At 39.5% G+C, this 17,747-nt stretch overlaps 2 protein-coding genes across 2 annotated transcripts in view; one reads left to right on the top strand and one right to left on the bottom strand.

Moving 5' to 3' along the window:
- Nucleotides 1–2,154: 2,154 nt before the first annotated feature.
- LOC110040705 (collagen triple helix repeat-containing protein 1-like) lies at nucleotides 2,155–5,460 on the bottom strand. Its single transcript, XM_020745975.2, has 4 exons — nucleotides 5,368–5,460; nucleotides 4,621–4,749; nucleotides 3,344–3,544; nucleotides 2,155–2,745 (listed from the first exon to the last, which is right to left on the bottom strand). The coding sequence occupies exons 2-4, from the start codon at nucleotides 4,699–4,701 to the stop codon at nucleotides 2,389–2,391; spliced, it is 639 nt and encodes a 212-aa protein (XP_020601634.2). The 5' UTR covers nucleotides 4,702–4,749; nucleotides 5,368–5,460; the 3' UTR covers nucleotides 2,155–2,388.
- A 9,977-nt stretch (nucleotides 5,461–15,437) lies between these two features.
- LOC110040713 (inactive phospholipase C-like protein 1) overlaps nucleotides 15,438–17,747 on the top strand; it is a 35,813-nt gene continuing 33,503 nt past the window's right edge. Inside the window, exons 1-2 of the mRNA XM_089278702.1 lie at nucleotides 15,438–15,863; nucleotides 15,953–16,102. Of these exons, the coding sequence (XP_089134828.1) occupies nucleotides 15,644–15,863; nucleotides 15,953–16,102 (370 nt within the window). The 5' untranslated portion in view covers nucleotides 15,438–15,643. The remainder of the gene's footprint in view (nucleotides 15,864–15,952; nucleotides 16,103–17,747) is intronic.

Raw genomic sequence — 17,747 nt, 5'->3', positions numbered from 1 at the left:
ATAAAGTCGATAAAGATTTAATTTGTTGTATTCCAGAGCGAAATTGACGTCATTTTTTCATGCGTCTGTCCCGTTATTGACCATGAACTTTGTAGCTGTAGACTACCTTGACAATGTTATGACGAAATTCATTGTCAATAACAGGACAGACGCATGAAAAACTGAAGTCAATTAATTATTATTATTTTTTAATTTATAGGAACAGATTGTCAAATTGTCCGCTCTCGCTCGTTGACACATCGCATAAATTATAAAATCTTGTGTCTGTCCGCTTATCATGGACAATGAAAATTAGCCAATAAGCGCGCGAGAATTTCTGTATTTATTGTAACAAAGACCCTGTCAGTTCCAATCCCACCCATCCCCCTCGGGCATTTGACGTGCACTTGACAGGCTGTAGGTCCCACCATGGGGTATTTGCTCGCCAAGGGCTGCCCGGGGGTGAGGCATTTCACAATTAGGTCAAATCTAAAGAATTATAAATTGGTACTTTTCTAAAAAACACTTATGCACGGTTGAAATATCAAAAGGATAAACTCTGTGTAACGGACGTAGACGCAAATTCTTTTTCTGAGATTCAACACATTGGATACTTGCTCGCGCCTCACCACCACCCCCATAAATTCATGTTGGTCTTCCATACGTGAAAAAATAGAGACGAGAAGGGAATGACGATTTTCCTGGGAAGGATTGTGAATTTGTGGCTCGTTGGTTAAGGTTTAATATAAAGCTTCTAGGGTAGGTTATTTGCATTTTTATGATAAATACTATGATACTAAAACAAACTGGAATAAGCCGAATAAGCCTTTTTTCACTGTGTTTTCTTTACCAACATCGACTTTGCGAGATTGTCTGGCTTTGTCTGTGCAGAAGCCGATGTGCAGTAAATTTTAGCATGTTTATATCAATTTCAATACGCTTTAAACAAAAAAAGTTGAGTACATGAGAAACAGTGGAAATCAATCTTTATTACGCTATTATACCATGTTATGTTAGTGGTCATGGGTACACTGCAAAATCTGTTACCATATGTTACTATTAGTTACGAGAAAATACAATTTTGACGCTATCCCACGGTATCCCATTTGAACTTTTCTCACAGCCCCACCCGGATGATGGACCAGCTGCCCCACGGTGGGGCATTTGCAACCTTGTGGAAACAAACTTTCAAATGCCCGTCAAATGCCCTGGGAGGGGAGGTGGGTGTGGATGGGTGGACTTGAAAAGTTGAAATTGACAGAGTTGAGCCGAGAGGAATATTCAAATTAACTAAAGAAAATGGAGTCAGTCGAGGAGAGCTTTAATTCTATAAAGCTCTCTCGCAGTAAATCACGGGGAGAAGTCGCAACGAACGGCGGAGAGAAAAAAACACTGTTCTCAAACGTCATTCATGGACGACTGCTTCTAACGAGGTAAAACGCCGATGCAAATTTGTTGCGATGCCTCAAGTTCTTTGCTCAGAAGAAATTTGGTCATTCATTGAATCAGCTAAAAAGGCAAAATTACACAAACTGTACGAAGGGCTTTCTTCTTCTTTGAAATTGAGGTCCAAACTTGACCTAGTCGGTACGGATCACGTGAGGAGCTCAAAACACAGACTCCCAATCCCTTCTGTGAGTAAACAAACACGTATTGGCTGCATGAATAGCCTTCCGCTGCTTTTCTCTGTCCTTCTTTCAAACAGTGGGGATTAAGTTTGGATAGACCATATTTAATTGCCTCCTTAAAATTCATATCCTTGAGTTTCCGAGAACAAAAGCTAATAGACGATACCCCTTCTCTAGCTCTCCCCAACTCTGAGGGTTATTTGTTTTCCGATTTAATACCTGCATTTTAGATCTTGTATTTTTATTTACATAGTTACAGTATGCTCAGAGATGGTTTCGACCTTCGTCGTGCGCTAGTTTTCCGGTGTTAAACTACCTAATAATAAAAACTTGTAACGAAACACTGTTGGTACCAACCCGAAAACTGACTTGTTCTAAATTCTTAGAGATTATGCCGCAAACGAATAAGCTAGTGTCAATAAGTCTTTACAGTGTATTAAACAAATTTACAATTTTTTTATGAATGATGAGAAATGATAAGTGAACCTGTAGGAGTATGTTTTGGTATTTAGGGTATTTAGTGAATAAAATAAACAACATGAAAGACTTTAAGTCAACTGTTGTCTTTAATGAACCGCATTTTACGTTCAGATACAAGATTGGCCCGCTTAGCCATTACATTCCAACACTACGCCTGATATTTCAAATAAAATAAACTCCAGCTTTTAAGATTATTGCCTTGCGTTACTACAACGATGTGTTCACCCGTCTTTTAAAAAATGACCCCTTAAATAGCACCTCTTTTTTTTTTTTTTGAGAACTCTATTTTTTGTGTGAAAAGTCAAGCAACTGGCGGTTCGACTTCTTCAATAATGATCCTGATAGCCTGATTCCAACTTGTCCATCCATCAGCACTAGTGCTGCTTATTCCATTGTCACAGTTTCCAATACTGAAGCCAACTTGCACTTTCCCAGCGGCAATCCCGCCACAGTAGCCCTCTATGTTAGTGGCACGGTGAATGTTAATGTCAATGCTTTGGTACAGCGCACCATCAATAGGGGCGGGGTCCTTGCACTCGGCCTTGTTGAAAGTGAAGTACCATCTCTTACAGCAGTTTCTACACTTTCTTATCCGAATGTTACCCATGTAAACCACACGCAGGTATGAATCACTCCTCGACTTGACAAAGACGCACTCCTGAAACCGAACAAAACAAATCACGAATTTAAGGTAAATGTGTTAGGGATATGCACCCTAGTTTCATCATATTCGGAAGTGCGTGTTGTTGATGAAAGGGCCACAGACGGATTTTTCAACTAGAGTCTGTAACTTATTTTCCATTAATTTGAAAGAAGAACTACATTAATAATTTCTTTTCATAGAAAGGCCATTCATAGCTATTTTTAACGAGCTACAGTGAAGTGATGTGATGATCATTCTTCACTTTCATCTACAATGAAGTGGAACATTTGATTGTAAATGCGACTTGAGTTTTTACTCCGCTTAGTATAATTTCACGAGAATTTCACTACAGACTTGAAGATAAGTATTCAAAGGAAATATTTTTAAATATTTCCTGCAATAAGAATTAAAATTCTTATTGTCATATTTTTAGCACAGAAGACCATTAGTGCTTCAGTTAATATAACTTCAAGTACGGTGTAACTCTCGTGAAAGAAAGCTTATTATCATTATTATTATCATTATCACTATCACTATCACTATCACTATCATTGTTGTAATTACTATCATTCTCTCACTGTAATTCTCAGTTTTCATAATGTAGTATTCTTACATGTACTTGGCCATTGTCTCTGTCATCCTGTCTTTCATTATATTGCCAAGCACACTGTTTCCATCGCCGAGAAAAACCGGGATATCCCACGGAAGCCAAAGTTCCTGGTGTTCCTAGAGTTCCCGGTATTCCGGGAGTTCCTGGAGTACCAGGAGTGCCCGGAATCCCGGGTTGGCCAGGCGGACCTTGAGGAGGGCAATACTATGCATGGAAAAAATTATAAGAAAAGTACCGAAGAGATGATAACAAATCTTTGTATAAATCAGTTCGCAAATGGCAGCTGAAAATGAAATATTGAAATATAGATGGTCCACATGAGTTTTGTCAACTGAGAACTGTTCCCTTATGTAGCCCAAACGTCTCAGCAGGCCGATTATTTTCGTAGCTTTTACCAGACCTTACCATGCTATACCTTGGAAATTACAGAGGACTTATTTGCAGGCATTTTTTTCCATTTAATTATATAATTCGGTCTATGATAATCAAGCTTGTTCAACTAACCAACAGTTCAATTATGCTTTCCTTATAATGTTAGCTTTTCGTGTCGTGGATGCAGTAAACTTCAGCTTTTTTGTTTATGCATTTTAGGGCCTAATGAGTTCAATGTTGTCAAAAAGTGTATTTAATATCGACAGCTGAGGAAGTTCGTTGAAGACTAAGGTGTCAGAATGTGTCGCGGCAACTCACTTGACATTTAGTCATTTTTGTTGTCAACATTCATCTACCATCCCCTTATAAATGCCAGTAGATTTTAACAAAAAGACAACTCTAACAACTAAGAGATGTAACATTTAATCAGAGTTATAACAGCAGGGGTGCGGCATATATTTTTGAATCATTATGAGCTGGTGGCAGGTAACTTTGATAAGATGATGGGAATATTATGGGATAAGTTCGGATTTACAGTATAGCACATATATGCTAATTTCTCCGAAAGCTATCTAAACTATACTACAATAAAGTAATATATTAATATCTCTAAAGACCATCTAACCAAGATACACGTACGCACAGGTAATTATAAATCGATATTTAACTCGCAAAAATTACAACAAGAGTTGGTAAAAGACAGACTACTAAGTAATGCTTGAAATTATTCGAAAATGAAAGTCGATCTGATCTTTTCTGGAAAATCGCTCCATTTTTGGGCAAAAAGTATCTAAAAGAATGCATCTCATATGATGTAGTGTAACTTAAATTTCCTCCAAGTCCTGAGGTCCGATAAGTACTTTGGCCTATCCTTAATATTTAGCAATGTTTACTCTATGCCGCCTTACCGACTGTCCATTGCAGTTACACGCGGTCAGGAAAACAAGCAAAGTGGATAGAAGATGTAGCTGAAATTGCATCATGACCATTTTACAACACAGGGAAAGCTTTAATTCGCACAAAGCTATCTCTCGGATCTGTTAAAGGAATCAGTGAATATCAGTAGATAAAATTATGGCGTTGATTTATATCATATCTTCATTAGTCTCCTTAAAAAAACGGTTTGTATTGCCATCCGAGATGCGAGTAGGGGAAGCCGTCGACTCGGAAATTTCCGCGAATACTTGGTAAATTCTAGAATTTTCGATCCCCACTAAACATGCCGCATCAACATTTAATTTCTCTCTCACAAACCAAGGGACTTGACAATATATTTTGATGTACCTCTACACTCTTAATTCTTAGACATTTTATTGGATGTAAGAGATGGAGAAATTAAAGTGTTCTGCGCGCAGAAGTTGCACATGTAATATACCCATAACGACCCGAAACAATTGCCAAAAGTCAAAAGCAAAACCCAAAACTTGAACTAGAAAATTTCTCTCAGGCAGAAGAAGTGATTACCAAAAACGACAGGTGATGTAGACAGTACTGTGCTGTTACGCATTTATACCGAAAGCCATCAGCCAATTATAAATTAGCGTGCGAAAGTTTGTTACTAGTTAGCCTTCTGAGAAGACTGGGTACAAAACCGGGATCAATTCAAGGGAAAACTGACCACAATAATGATCGTATTCACAGAGAAATTTACTCACCTCAGCGAAATCGCTCGCAATTACACCTTGATTCTAACGTTGTACTCAGTCTTGTGCCGAGTGCCTCTGAAGATATTGTGTTTTTGTGTTCCGGTATTAAGTAGTGTGGATCAGCTATAGGCCGATATTGGTAAACATTACGGAACACGAAAATCTCGTCCTCGAGACGTGTTTACGGGTTGTGCCTGCGGGTTGTCTTTATATTATTACCATGTTTACCGCGTCATTCATGGGCTCCATATATTTTTTCATGTATACACAGTTATCTTTATCGAATGGTGAGCATAGATAAGGAATCAATGATCCAAATATGCATTTTTTTGTGATCTTTTATGCCGCAACTTCGCGCGCTCGTTTGTGATGGCGATAGAATACTATTAAAAATGCACAGGGAGCCATAGCTTCGATCCGTACGTTTCGAAAATTTGATAGGTTCCTTACATCCGTTAGTCCTCTTATAATTATACAAAGAAAGTTCTTTTCCCTGATTGGTGTGGCTGAATTTGAAAAGTTTCGTCAGTATATCCATTGTAAATCCAAGTTTGTCGCAACCGATTAACCGCTTGGTTGCACTCAGTAAAACAAACAGACAAGCAATTCAAATCGTTTGTTTTATTCGTTAACAAATTTGAATAAAGCTAAACAGGCAGTACTGTATCCAACTTAGTTAGGAGAACTAGGGCGCCTTATTTATCGGCAGCAGGTTTCGTAACATTTAACAATGATTTAATCATTTAATCATTTAACAATGATCATGCTTGCAATTCACACGCCCCCGATAATACATGTACTCAGGATATTATAATTCGACCATTTAAAAATAACTGAATTTAAATGAAGCCGAGTGTAGTTTGAAGTAACCCAAGCTCAAACCTGGAGGATGAACAATAAAAACCTGAGAAAACTTCACCGAAAAAATTTAAAACTGAAGTCAAGATTTTTGCTAATCCTGGGTTAGCTTACTGACTTTGAACAGCCTGGGCCCGTTGTGAAGTGATATATATATGCACGTTTATGGACCGAGACGGAGTCGAGGTCCATAAACTCGCAAAAAAAATGAACGAGGCTAATATCAAGCCATCTTGACCGAACAAGCATGGTCAATAAAGGATTTCATATATGGCTTTCGGGGAAATTTTTTTTGCGGGACACGGCGGGTAGTCCCGAGAGGGCAAGATAGCCCCATCTTGCCCGCTGGGGAGCCAATCAGAGCGCGGGATTTGATTCACCTTGTCCGCTCACGCACGGAGCTAGCCACATAATAATTGTTATTTAAGTGTATATGACAGATATTTTTTTATTTGCTTGATGGAATTCTCATGAGATCATGATATGGAAATTGACAAAAAAATGGGTAGCAACAGTCCCCGAAAAAGATGTTATTATTATTATTTTATTACCTTATATAGGTCTCCATAACAATCATACTACTAAGCGTCTAAAACCTTGTGTAAATCGTTTCTACTCTTTTGTTAAAGTCAAAGTTATTTTTCAAAGCACCCAGCGCATCAAATCCTTCTTCCCATACAAGGACCGTCTCAACTGATCACAATTATCCAAAGTCATTTACAAAGCTAGTTGCTGGGACTGCAATGATTTTTACATTGGGAAAACGAGGTGAAGACTTCACGACCGGAAAACGGAACATTTCAAGGCCCTTTCGAAATATGACCACTATTCTGCTATTGCTGATCACGTTAAAACAACTGGTCACAACATCAAATGGGACCAATTTGACATTTTGGCGTCCGGCAAGACTGACTACCATTGTAAGGTTAAGGAGACCTTGTTTATTCAGGAGTTGCAACCAGCATTAAAAGCCAATGTCAGCAGTGAAAAGCTTTTACTTTATTAGGATCTATTAGGAAAGCTTTTCCATCGTGTCACTTTACAGACAGTTTCCGTTTGAAACGTCGTAAATTTCATCTGGAAATGTTTTCTGTCTAGGTTCCAGACCCCCATTGATACATTGTAAAAACTTTTAACGGTTATACTTTTGAAATGTATGTTGCCTAAAATATGAAACGTCAAGTTCATAAAATGCATGGTTTTAAAATGTTTATCACCGCTGCTTGTGTGATATTCTTAATCAAAATGGGTATCGTTTTTTATTCTCCTCGTGTTAGCCATTTTCGATTGGGTCAGGAACCGCGAGGGGTTAGAACCTGGGAATAGTCAGGTTGTGACGTCAAGACAAGAACGTAGGTCGACATATCTTTCACAAATGTTTACAATTTTTGAACCAAAATTGAATGAAGCTTGATTGCCTAATTCTTAGTATATTTCGCTTCTTTTTTCGTTTTCTAAATTGTTTAGTTCGAAAAATGGACTTGACTGCTCAAGCTTAGGTGACGGACCAGACAACAGTAGTTTGTACGGCAGTGTTTAAGGCGCTACTGTACACGACTATGAATCGAACCGAATTTCAAAAAATTTCACCTTGGCAAACACCATCCAACACAGCTATAATCTGTGAGGATTTGAACATTATCTTTTCATTCCAACTGACCAAATACGGAAGCCAGGGTACAAAAGCCATCAAAAAGGGCTTTGCTTACAGAGGAGCTGTCTTGATGTGAAATAAATTATCACGCGAATCTAAGCAGGCCACATGGTCACTAGTTCATCCTCCTTCTGTGTGATGGTTATATCAAATAAGATTTTGTTAATCATAGTTTTCTGGTTACTATGCACGGCTCCGAAATACAGCACAGTAAGTGAAATGGACACTGTGGGTAAATAAAGATTTATTTAGTATTACAAGACAGGCTCATATCATTTATATTCAGATATGTCGGCACTAATGGTCTCTATAGACGCATGCAAGTTTTACCTTGAAGTCATACTGTTCTTTCAAGAAGTTGTTACGGTGACTCTACCTGGGGTGTGTCATCGACATTTTCTCAAAACTTGGGTTAATCTTAGCCCCAGTGTTCTCAGAAAAGATTCTTACAAGAAAATAAGAGTGCATAAAACCTACACCTGTTCTCAATCACCGAATGCGTAGTATGTTACATCATAGGGAACTGGAATAAGATCATTTTGTCCTTGTCTCTTACAATTTTAGAAATACAAGTAGAAGCTTTGACGAAAGGCGGGTCGCTAAGGCGTGCTTTTCAGAAACCAGTTACAATACCGATTGCATGTTGCCTTTCACGAATTCGTTTAGATCCCTTCTCAAACTATACATGATTTTCATTTGCTTTATTAAAATACCCCACAGAAACTTGTCTTTTTTTCTTAGAGTTTTAGCCCGGCTCATATTATTCAAACCCTGCGGCTGACTAATGGCGAACTTGCAATATACCATTACAGCACTAAATTCCTGTATCAAGGGGCGGAAGTTTTATGAATGAAGTACAAACCACGCAGAAACATCTGTACGTTCTACAGGCTAATGTTTTTTGCGCTATAAAAGTTTTGTTTACGTGGGTACGAAAAGTGTTTTAATTTGTTTTCTTTCATTAAGAGTGTAAATGAAGTATGTCTTTGATGTATTTTAACACGGCTTGTCTAAGGGCCCTTAGTTTCCAGCAATAAAGAAGTGGGTTTACTGCCGCGTTTGCGAGTATAAGAGTCGTTGTGATGTAATAAGCGCCTTCGACTCGTTCAGTGAAACCTGACAGTAAAAATGCAAGCAGCACGCAGACAAACGGTGCGAAAAATAACCAGTAGAAACAGACTATGTAAAGAACAGCTAAAGTGATCTTCTTGTACTTTGCGACGTCGAAAGCGTTTGACTTTTGATTTTCCGCGGGAGAGAGTTTCAATCTGTGTCTTTTAATAAAAAGGTGAATTTTACAGTAAGTTGCCGTGAGGATCACCAGACTTAGAAGCATGAATGGGAGGTGTATAGCAACATATGTCTTGTTGCTGAGCGCGAAGAAACGAAACGTTCCTAGTGTTAGCAGTGCAAGCCAGAAGAAGATGACAATGAGTAAAACACGTTTTACCGTGATAACTGTTTGGTAGCGAAGGCCCAATCGTAGCGCGAGATAGCGTTCCACGCTCAAAAAAGCTAGAATACTCACAGATATACCTCCGAATAACCAACCCAAACACTCCTTCAAGAGATCCAGCCAACAAGCAGCGGAGAATTGTCCTTTAAGTTTAGCGGCGAACGAAGCCATTGCCACTGGCTGGGCAAGAAAGCCAGTGAGTGAGTCTGCAAACGCCGCACAACTCAACAGTACGAACGAAGGCTTCTGAAGCGAGGGGGTCTTGAATGTTGTTAAAGTCAAGACGCCATTTCCAATCGCTGCGGGAAGAAAGGAAACCGCATGGAGAACAAGACAGACGAGATACAACGAGTCGAAATATTTTGCAGGTCGCGGGGTGAGTTCGATGAAGAAACATCTTGTCGGTGAAGTATCATTAGACATGGTGTTGTTTCTTCGTGAACAAGTACTGAAGTCAACTATGTATTTTGTTTTTCTTCAAGAAGAGTTGCCAACGAGATGATGACACCAAAATAGCGCCCTGTAGAAGCACTTTTGACACTTTTTCCTGCTCGACAGCTTACGAACCACGCCGAAATTTGTCTGTATCACTTGAGTAAGCGGAAGAAAGATCGCTTTAACTTCAAAGTGATCAAAACAATAGTCCTGATTCGACGTAAAAAATGGAAGGAAGTATCGAAAACGCAATTATCCTGGCACCTTTTTGAAACTTTTTTCCATTGAATATTGATCTTTATGGACTATTTGAAATGACACTCCGTGACAATGATTGTTTCTCTTCCCTCTCTGCAGGAAGCAATCACTTATACGACGGATCCAGCAGCGCCTATAGCTACAGGTAAACAAATTAAACTGGGATTGACACTTCCCAAAAATTCGTTGGCGAAACGTCTTAAAAATGAACGAATAAAATCTGCTGAGAAATCTTTGAACATCAGTTAGGTCAGAGATCACCATGGTTTTACTGAGGAACGATAAAAAAAAAAAAAAAACAGTTCCGAACGCAATTCGCTCCGAAAACACCTGCTTTTTGCTTGTGCAGGCGAGAGCAGTTTGCATATTAATATAACTTTTCGCTAACAATAAAAAACTCGATTGGCATTCAGTTCAGAATTGGCTTATTTATTTATTTTTTTCCGTAAATCTCACACAATGTGATATAGTTCTTTTGTGTAAACTTTATTAATAACGTTATTACGTAGAGTAACCGAATAGCATGACTGCTAACATTTCCTCAGGTTTTTATAGGAAGCTCTATTTTTAAATCATGTTATTAGGTGTAGATCTGTTTGATTCCTGGCAGAGAAATGTTTAGTTCTGCGTCAGTGATGCGATTATTATCGATTTTTATGGCTTCAGTTATCTACATTTCATGCCAAGATGTCACGTTTTGTACTCTGACTAAGGGGTTTTGTATATATACCATCTGGCTTCCCACCTTGAGGTTGTTATTTTTAGCAAGGAAAATTGCTTAAAGTCTGATCCCATACTGAAAATTAAAAAGCTCTTCGAATTTTCATCTCAGACGAAATCACGTGAATCAGTCTTAAAATCGAAAGGTTGCAAATGAAATAGTTGCCAGAAAGATATTGGGAACCAAATTCTGAGCATTCGCTGTCGTTGTTCGCTTTCCTCACTAGTACTGTCCCCTCCCCCCTCCCGCCGCCTTTTCCAGGTCTCCACCATTTTCAGGGTGGGTTCAGCGGCATATGACGCTAGTCAATCGTTGCCTAGTTCCTGTATGGCTTTCTCCCAGGCCTTAGCGGTCAAATGATTTTGGCGACTTATCCGAGACGCTCGCCTCGGACCATGTGACCCAAAAACGATTGACCAAGGCGAAACATCGAGGCCTAGGGACTACATAAACTCAATCGCACGAAAATGACATGCAACTGACACAAGCAGTCATAGGCAGTGACAGGCAACTACCTTGTGATATGTAGGTGCACTAGGGTTCTTTTTCTCATCCTCTTTCCCAGGATCCGCGGTCCTGTTGGACAGCGTCAAGACTCGCAGTCTCAGGGGACGAGAGTGTCGTTTTCCAAGATGGCGGAGGAAACGCAGTCATCTAATCTAGTCATCATAAGCCTTTTCAATAATAAAGATATATTTTAGCAAATAATAGACAAGCATTATACAACTGAAAAAATGGAGAACACGCAAAAGATATAAATCAGAAAAGAAATAATCAAAAATAAAAATCTAGTCGAGTAACTAATATTTACACAAGAAATCTGTATGAAATTAAAGCTTCATTAGATGTGAACAACTGTATGGATACTTTCCTACTCTTCTTGGATGGTCAGTTATTTTCTCACTGGCACATTACCAGCACTTTTCAGCACTTCTGATTCCACAATAATGCTATTAAAAAATGTCCAAATATTGGTGGACAAAAATTAAGCAAGGACAATTTGAACAAGCGGGAGCCCGAGATCCAAGATGAATCTTTGTGAATATCAGGATCAGTAAAAAAGTTAGTGCACAGAATTACGGACCGAGCAGTCTGGGTTTGAACCCTGGCTAAGGTCATTGAGTTGTGTTCTTGGGCTACACTTTTCACTCCCAGTGCCCCTCTCCTCCCCCATGCCAGGTGTATCAATGGTTTCTGGCGAATGTATATTCTGGGAGTAAGAGCCTAAGGGCCAGGGGGGTTACGTGGACACATGGTAGAGTACCACATGCCCTATTTACGGCGCGTAGAAATCGCTACTTGCTGAGGAAAACTGCTCAGGCTATGTTAAGAGCTTGTTTGTGTTCGACTGTATACATGTTGTGCTTTATCATCTGAGTAGACCTTTCAAAAAATTAAAAGTTACGTTGCATCTCGGACTTACAAGCTCCCAATACAAAGATTCTTAAACAGAATGATGCTGAACTTCAGTGATTACTATCCTCGGGCAGAGATCGTAGAAGGTATTTTAGACTGACTTCTATTTCGGTGATATTCTGGATTGTTTGATTGCTTGTTTTACTGCTCCTTGAATATTTTAGATGCGACTGAAATCTAGGTATCTTACACCCACCGATCCGCTGCGATTTGCAAAAATCGTAAAGTCTGTTTGTTTTTGGCAGTGCGATTTTCACAGCCAGCGGTTCTGATCGTGCCGACGTACGATCCAACACTGTATGGGATAATTCTAAAATCAGCGGTAAACTTGTTGGGAGTTACTGCAGACCTGATTGCCTAGCGAACTCGCTGCAGATAGCCATGCAATGCGGCTTGCCATTTTCAATGGTGACCAAATTTGCCGCGATCAGCGCACATATAAAATCACCTAGTCGTTTTACGCCCAATACTTTCACCGGAGCACAACGTTCATTTATAATTAATGCTTTGTAGAAAATTTTAACCCGCATGCGTGTTAGTCAAACATCACGAGTCTGTAATAAATAGATATCGAGCGATCTCTTTCGTCTACCAGCATCCAACGAAACAAAACCCCTCCTCCTCGTTTTTTCCCTTTATATCTAGCCTCTTCCAGGCGTTCAGTTAATTGGGGCGCAGCGCGAAAAACAGCGCGCGAAAAAATAAAAAAAGTGAGGCGAGAAGAAGTAAGTACAGGGAAACCCTGCTCTACGGACACCCGCTTAATACGGACACCTGCTTCTAACGGACAGTTTTCTTTGTCCCGACAACTAAAAAGCTCATATATTTTCTCTTAAATTAGCCCGCTTAATACGGACACCCGGATAATGCGGACACTTTATCATGTCCCTTTGGTGTCCGTATTAAGCGGGTGTCCGTAGAGCGGGGTTTCACTGTAAGTAACAACTTTATTTACAGAGGGTAACGCATAACAGTAAAAAACTGACGAACCAGTGGCCCTCTATCCTAAGTTAAAAATTAAAAACTATTTACACTCAAGAAGCGAAAGAACGCCTATGGGAAAACTTAACAAAAGGTCGTTGCGGTATACCAGGATCTGGTATACTCTCGTTTGCGGGACGAGGTATACCCTCTGCTTGATTCCTCTCGCCGCGCTTTTTTTATTTTTTCGCGCGCCGTTTTTCGCGCTGCGCCTCAACTAACTGAACACCTGGAAAAGGCTACTTTATATCCGGCATAATTTTAACTTTTCCAGTCTCGCGGAGGATTTCAGGAACAAAAATCGACAGCTAATGTCGATGCTCCAAATAAAAAAAAAACGTAAAATATTATGATAGTGTAGAATGTAGCATAGATCCTTCTAAGAAAAGCGACCCAGGCAACCAACGAATTAGACCCGAGTTTTGTTCCAGATCTCGGGTCAACCGTTGACAAATCAGAGAACTTCCGCAGTAAGTACTTTTACAATACTGAGATATCTTATGGTTTTTTCTCCTCTTGGAGTCATCATTTGATTCCTTAATATCAGTTCAGCTAAGAGAGGGTGAAAAGTAATAATAATAAAAAAAGAAATCCCCATATATTGGCCTTATTTCCAAAGTAGTCAAAATAATTCCTTTCAAGCCCGGACGGTTTAAACGTCACGCTATCGTCATGCTCGACTGTAGCTCGTCGTTTGAATCAACGTCGGGTCAGAGTCGGGTAGCAAGACAAGCCCGGTCGACTTGTCCCAAACTTACTACACTTGTCCCGAACTCAATACATCTGTGTGACCCTCTACTTATATGAATTTTTCACCAATCGAATGCAATGTTTCTAGAAGAGAATGGCGCGACTTTTGAATCACCTCATCAGGGTTTTCGTTAATATTTGAAATAGCAGGAGAGTAGTGTAAAGTAACAGGAGAATGATTTTTTAAAGAGCGAAGCTCTTTCACGGAACGAGCGAAGCCTTTGAAATTTAGCCGGAGAATTCTACGTAGTAGCCGGAGAATTCCCCGATCCCCGATGCCTAATGAACACCCTGCCTCATACTGTGTCGGCCTGAAACAGGGAGGATCTAGAGATAGCAAATCCCATGACTTCCACTCGGAGTTTTCTGACATGGTCAGCTGAAGTGACTTTACCTTCTTTTTCATCCTCCAAGAAAACATCCACCCAACACGCGTGGTGACATTCGTCGTCGAACGAGCCGGATGTCATGGCTAGAATAACTCGAGAGAGATTGCTTTGGCAATAAGGCCTATGTGGGGGATTAATTCGCTTATCCTTCATCCTCTCAACTTATTCGCATTGACGTTTTTGAATATTGAGTAGCATGAAACTTTCCCTGCTAGCAGTTGGCTTCTCCTCGGTCGGCGTAGGACTCGGAACCATCTGTTCATGACTGCAGGGTAAATGAAACTTGTACAAACGTTCTGAAACCGTATGCGGATTTCGCTCAGAAACACGCCACAGTTGACAGTTTGCCATGAGTGATCTAAAATGAAACATAAATATTCAAAACTGTGTCAGGTCATCAGTCAGGGAGATCAGTTAACAAAATCAACCTCGTTTCGACGAGTCTTGCTTAAAATGAACTACCCCCAATAATGTCATTTGCTTCTTTGTTTCGCGTTAAGTAGCGCCCGACTCGCCGGTTCGCGAGTGGCGGTCTTTCTTCATGTTTTGGGTCTGCTCATGGAAATTTATCCATTTAGGCCTCTGTTGTATAACAAACGACAACAACAACAGCAAGCAGTAAACAAAAACTGTGTTAAATTGGAGCAGTGGTGAATTAGCCGTGTAAAATTGTAATGCTGCGGTAGTCTCCCCGGATGGCAAAACTCATGAATTATAAAATAGCTGCGGCAGATTAAATGTCCGCATTTCGCAGTGGCCCGGCGGCGTTTCTTTTTCAAGTTTTATCAGCTCTCACATCGAATCAAAATGAATTACCATAACCTTAATCATGTCTGAAATCCAGCCACAAAATTTCTTTTTTATTACGTGCAGTCGCGATAATTCTGTATTTTGGTTTGGGCCCAAAAACTTTGCACGATATTTTTTTTTTTTTTTTTTTTTTTTTTTTTTCACCTTTCAATAGTCAATATGGATGAGAAAGTACTTTTACTTCATATTATTTAAAGGCAAATGAAAGGTTCCATTGTCTAACATATATATTTCCACTTGGGATTAGAGGAATAACCTTCGTCAATGCAAATAAAACTTAATTTAAGTCCCATTCATTCTGCCGTATTGTTTATTCAGGTTTTATTGGACGCCGCCAACTTTTGATCAACCTGCTACAAAGAAATATGGGCAAATAAGTTTAAAAGACTTACCTGCCTCGAGTTCCGGTTGATGATTTCCTCCCGCATGTTGTGTTCGTTCCCAGTCTTCTACGAGCTGATTTCGGGCCCCGCAGTGTGGACACTTCGATGAAAACAGAGATTCGCGGGCAAGCTAGCACAAAAGAAGCATGAATTTGTGCTGTGTGTTTTATTGATATGGCCGATTCTTCTTCAGTCGTTTCAAGTGAAGTTCAGTCTTCAGTTACCAATGGGGAAGGACAGGTTGACGAGGAGAAAGAGGCCCTCGACGAAGAGACCAAGGTGAACTTACCGCGAAAATCGAGCGTTCTGAAAAAAGATGGTAGACCTTCGAAACGATCCCTACAGAAGTCAGTCTCGTTTATCGCTCGACCCGAGGACAAACGAATCATAAATGGTGAGATGCAGCGGACTTTCTTTGCAGACAATTGCCATGTTAGTTCCTCGAGAGACGTAAATGATTAATTCGTCGTTTTTGTTCTGTAGCCGCGGACTGTTTGACCTTCATGCAGACTGGCTCAGAGCTCATGAAAATTCGCTCAAATTCTCGACAGTATCAGAGGTTCTTCTATTTAGACGAAGATCTCTCGGCCTTGCGCTGGCGGCCGTCTTCCAAGAAGCCCGACAAAGCGAGAAGTAAGTATTCTTGTGTAGTCCTAATATATTTAATGTCCTGTCTGATTTTGTAAAAGCCTTTTTTTGTATTCCATTTTGGTCGACGAGCTGTCATATGTTTTGTAACTTCTAATGAATCGTGCATTCAAGTTTGCGGGAAGTCCACAGAGCGTATTGCTAGCAGTAGGCGATGCAGCAATTTTGTGGTATTTACAAAACATTGCTTGTCATCCATTATACAGAAAGAAATTTAAATAGCTGTTACTTTCAGCGTGAAATTCTACAATGAAGATGAAGTTTTCCTGGAGGGAAATAAGTTTTACGTCCACTCGTTTTTTCAGACTAGCGTACCTCTGCTTTCGTATCCGAGCGATCAAATCCTAGTCGTCGAAAATGAAACTGTTTTAACCTGTAAGACGTCACTTTGTATCAGGAAATGAGTTGCCAGTTAGTAAATGCTTCTGTTGCTAGAATCACAAGACAGTTAAAATTTTCTTCGTCACCTTGCTGTGATGACAGCTTGTGTCTGTCGACCGTGACTAAATTGGATTCGACTTCGAATTTTTTCCATTCTCCTTTAATACAAGGAAGCTATTTTCGTTTGAGATCATAATTGAAGCCTCTTCGATGGAAGTATGAGTAAGGTAAACATAAATACGAATATGCTCTTTCGATTAGTATTTCTTTATTAGTTTTTGTGTACTTGAAATTTTTCTCCAATTTTGCCTGTGGCACTAACCTAAACATGTACATTTCCGCCACATCGATAAATATTATCGTTTAATCGAGAGCGTGGCCTCTCGAAATTCAAAGACTGTTTCTTCCGGATAGAAAACGATTATTAAAGAAACAAGTTAGAAGTTAATAATTTTAGCAAAGATCGGTTAATATTTAAACCAGCTGTACTGTATGGCAGACATTCGAGCCGGCTGATCAAGGCTTTGTGTACATTATGTAAATATTCTACCAGCGCACATGTTGAGAGTATTTTAAAAGAAGCCATCTCTTGGCTCATAATCTTGTTTTACATATGGAAATTAACCCACTCTGTTTGACAAAAATATTCTTTGATGTACATTTTTTTTTGTACCCTTGCAGATCTCTTATATACACAGAAAGCGTTTTTCTTGAAAGATCATTGCTTATTTAAAGTTTTAAATTTGATTCTGTATGACAAGAAGCTTTGTGATCATGAATTTGCACTGTGCATTCTCTTTCAGATAATATCCAATGTTATTGTTTAGCACCATATGCCATTAAATTATACAAAAGATCAATTATTGTGGTGCTTAGTCATGGGGCGACTTCTGAACTACCAATTCCAGAAAATCAATTAGAACAAATAAGGAATCATTAACCAAATGGTTTTATTTAAGGGGAATTAAACAGCTTGGTAGAAATATTTGCTGCCAAACGGTACAGGCTTTTTATGTTGAAAGGAAGTGGCAAAATATCTTAACTTAATGCTATCTCATCACTGCCAACCTATGGGTATTGCCCAGTGCTAAGACCGAGTGCATCATTTTGTGTTGCAATTCAACAGAACCAGATAAGTAATAGTATTTGGGAGTAATCAGGCAAGTAATTTCTAAGTTGAATGGACCCTCAGTATGGGGTTGATTTGAAAGTATGAGCTCAATTACATTCTGAATTGTACGACATGATC

Source organism: Orbicella faveolata, unplaced genomic scaffold, assembly GCF_042242905.1.
Source record: "Orbicella faveolata isolate gen_17 unplaced genomic scaffold, um_ofav_v1 contig_46, whole genome shotgun sequence".
In the NCBI taxonomy this organism is placed as follows: domain Eukaryota; kingdom Metazoa; phylum Cnidaria; class Anthozoa; order Scleractinia; family Merulinidae; genus Orbicella; species Orbicella faveolata.
The sequence above is the reverse complement of the archived record's forward strand: the minus strand, read 5'-3'. Positions and strand labels throughout refer to the sequence as shown.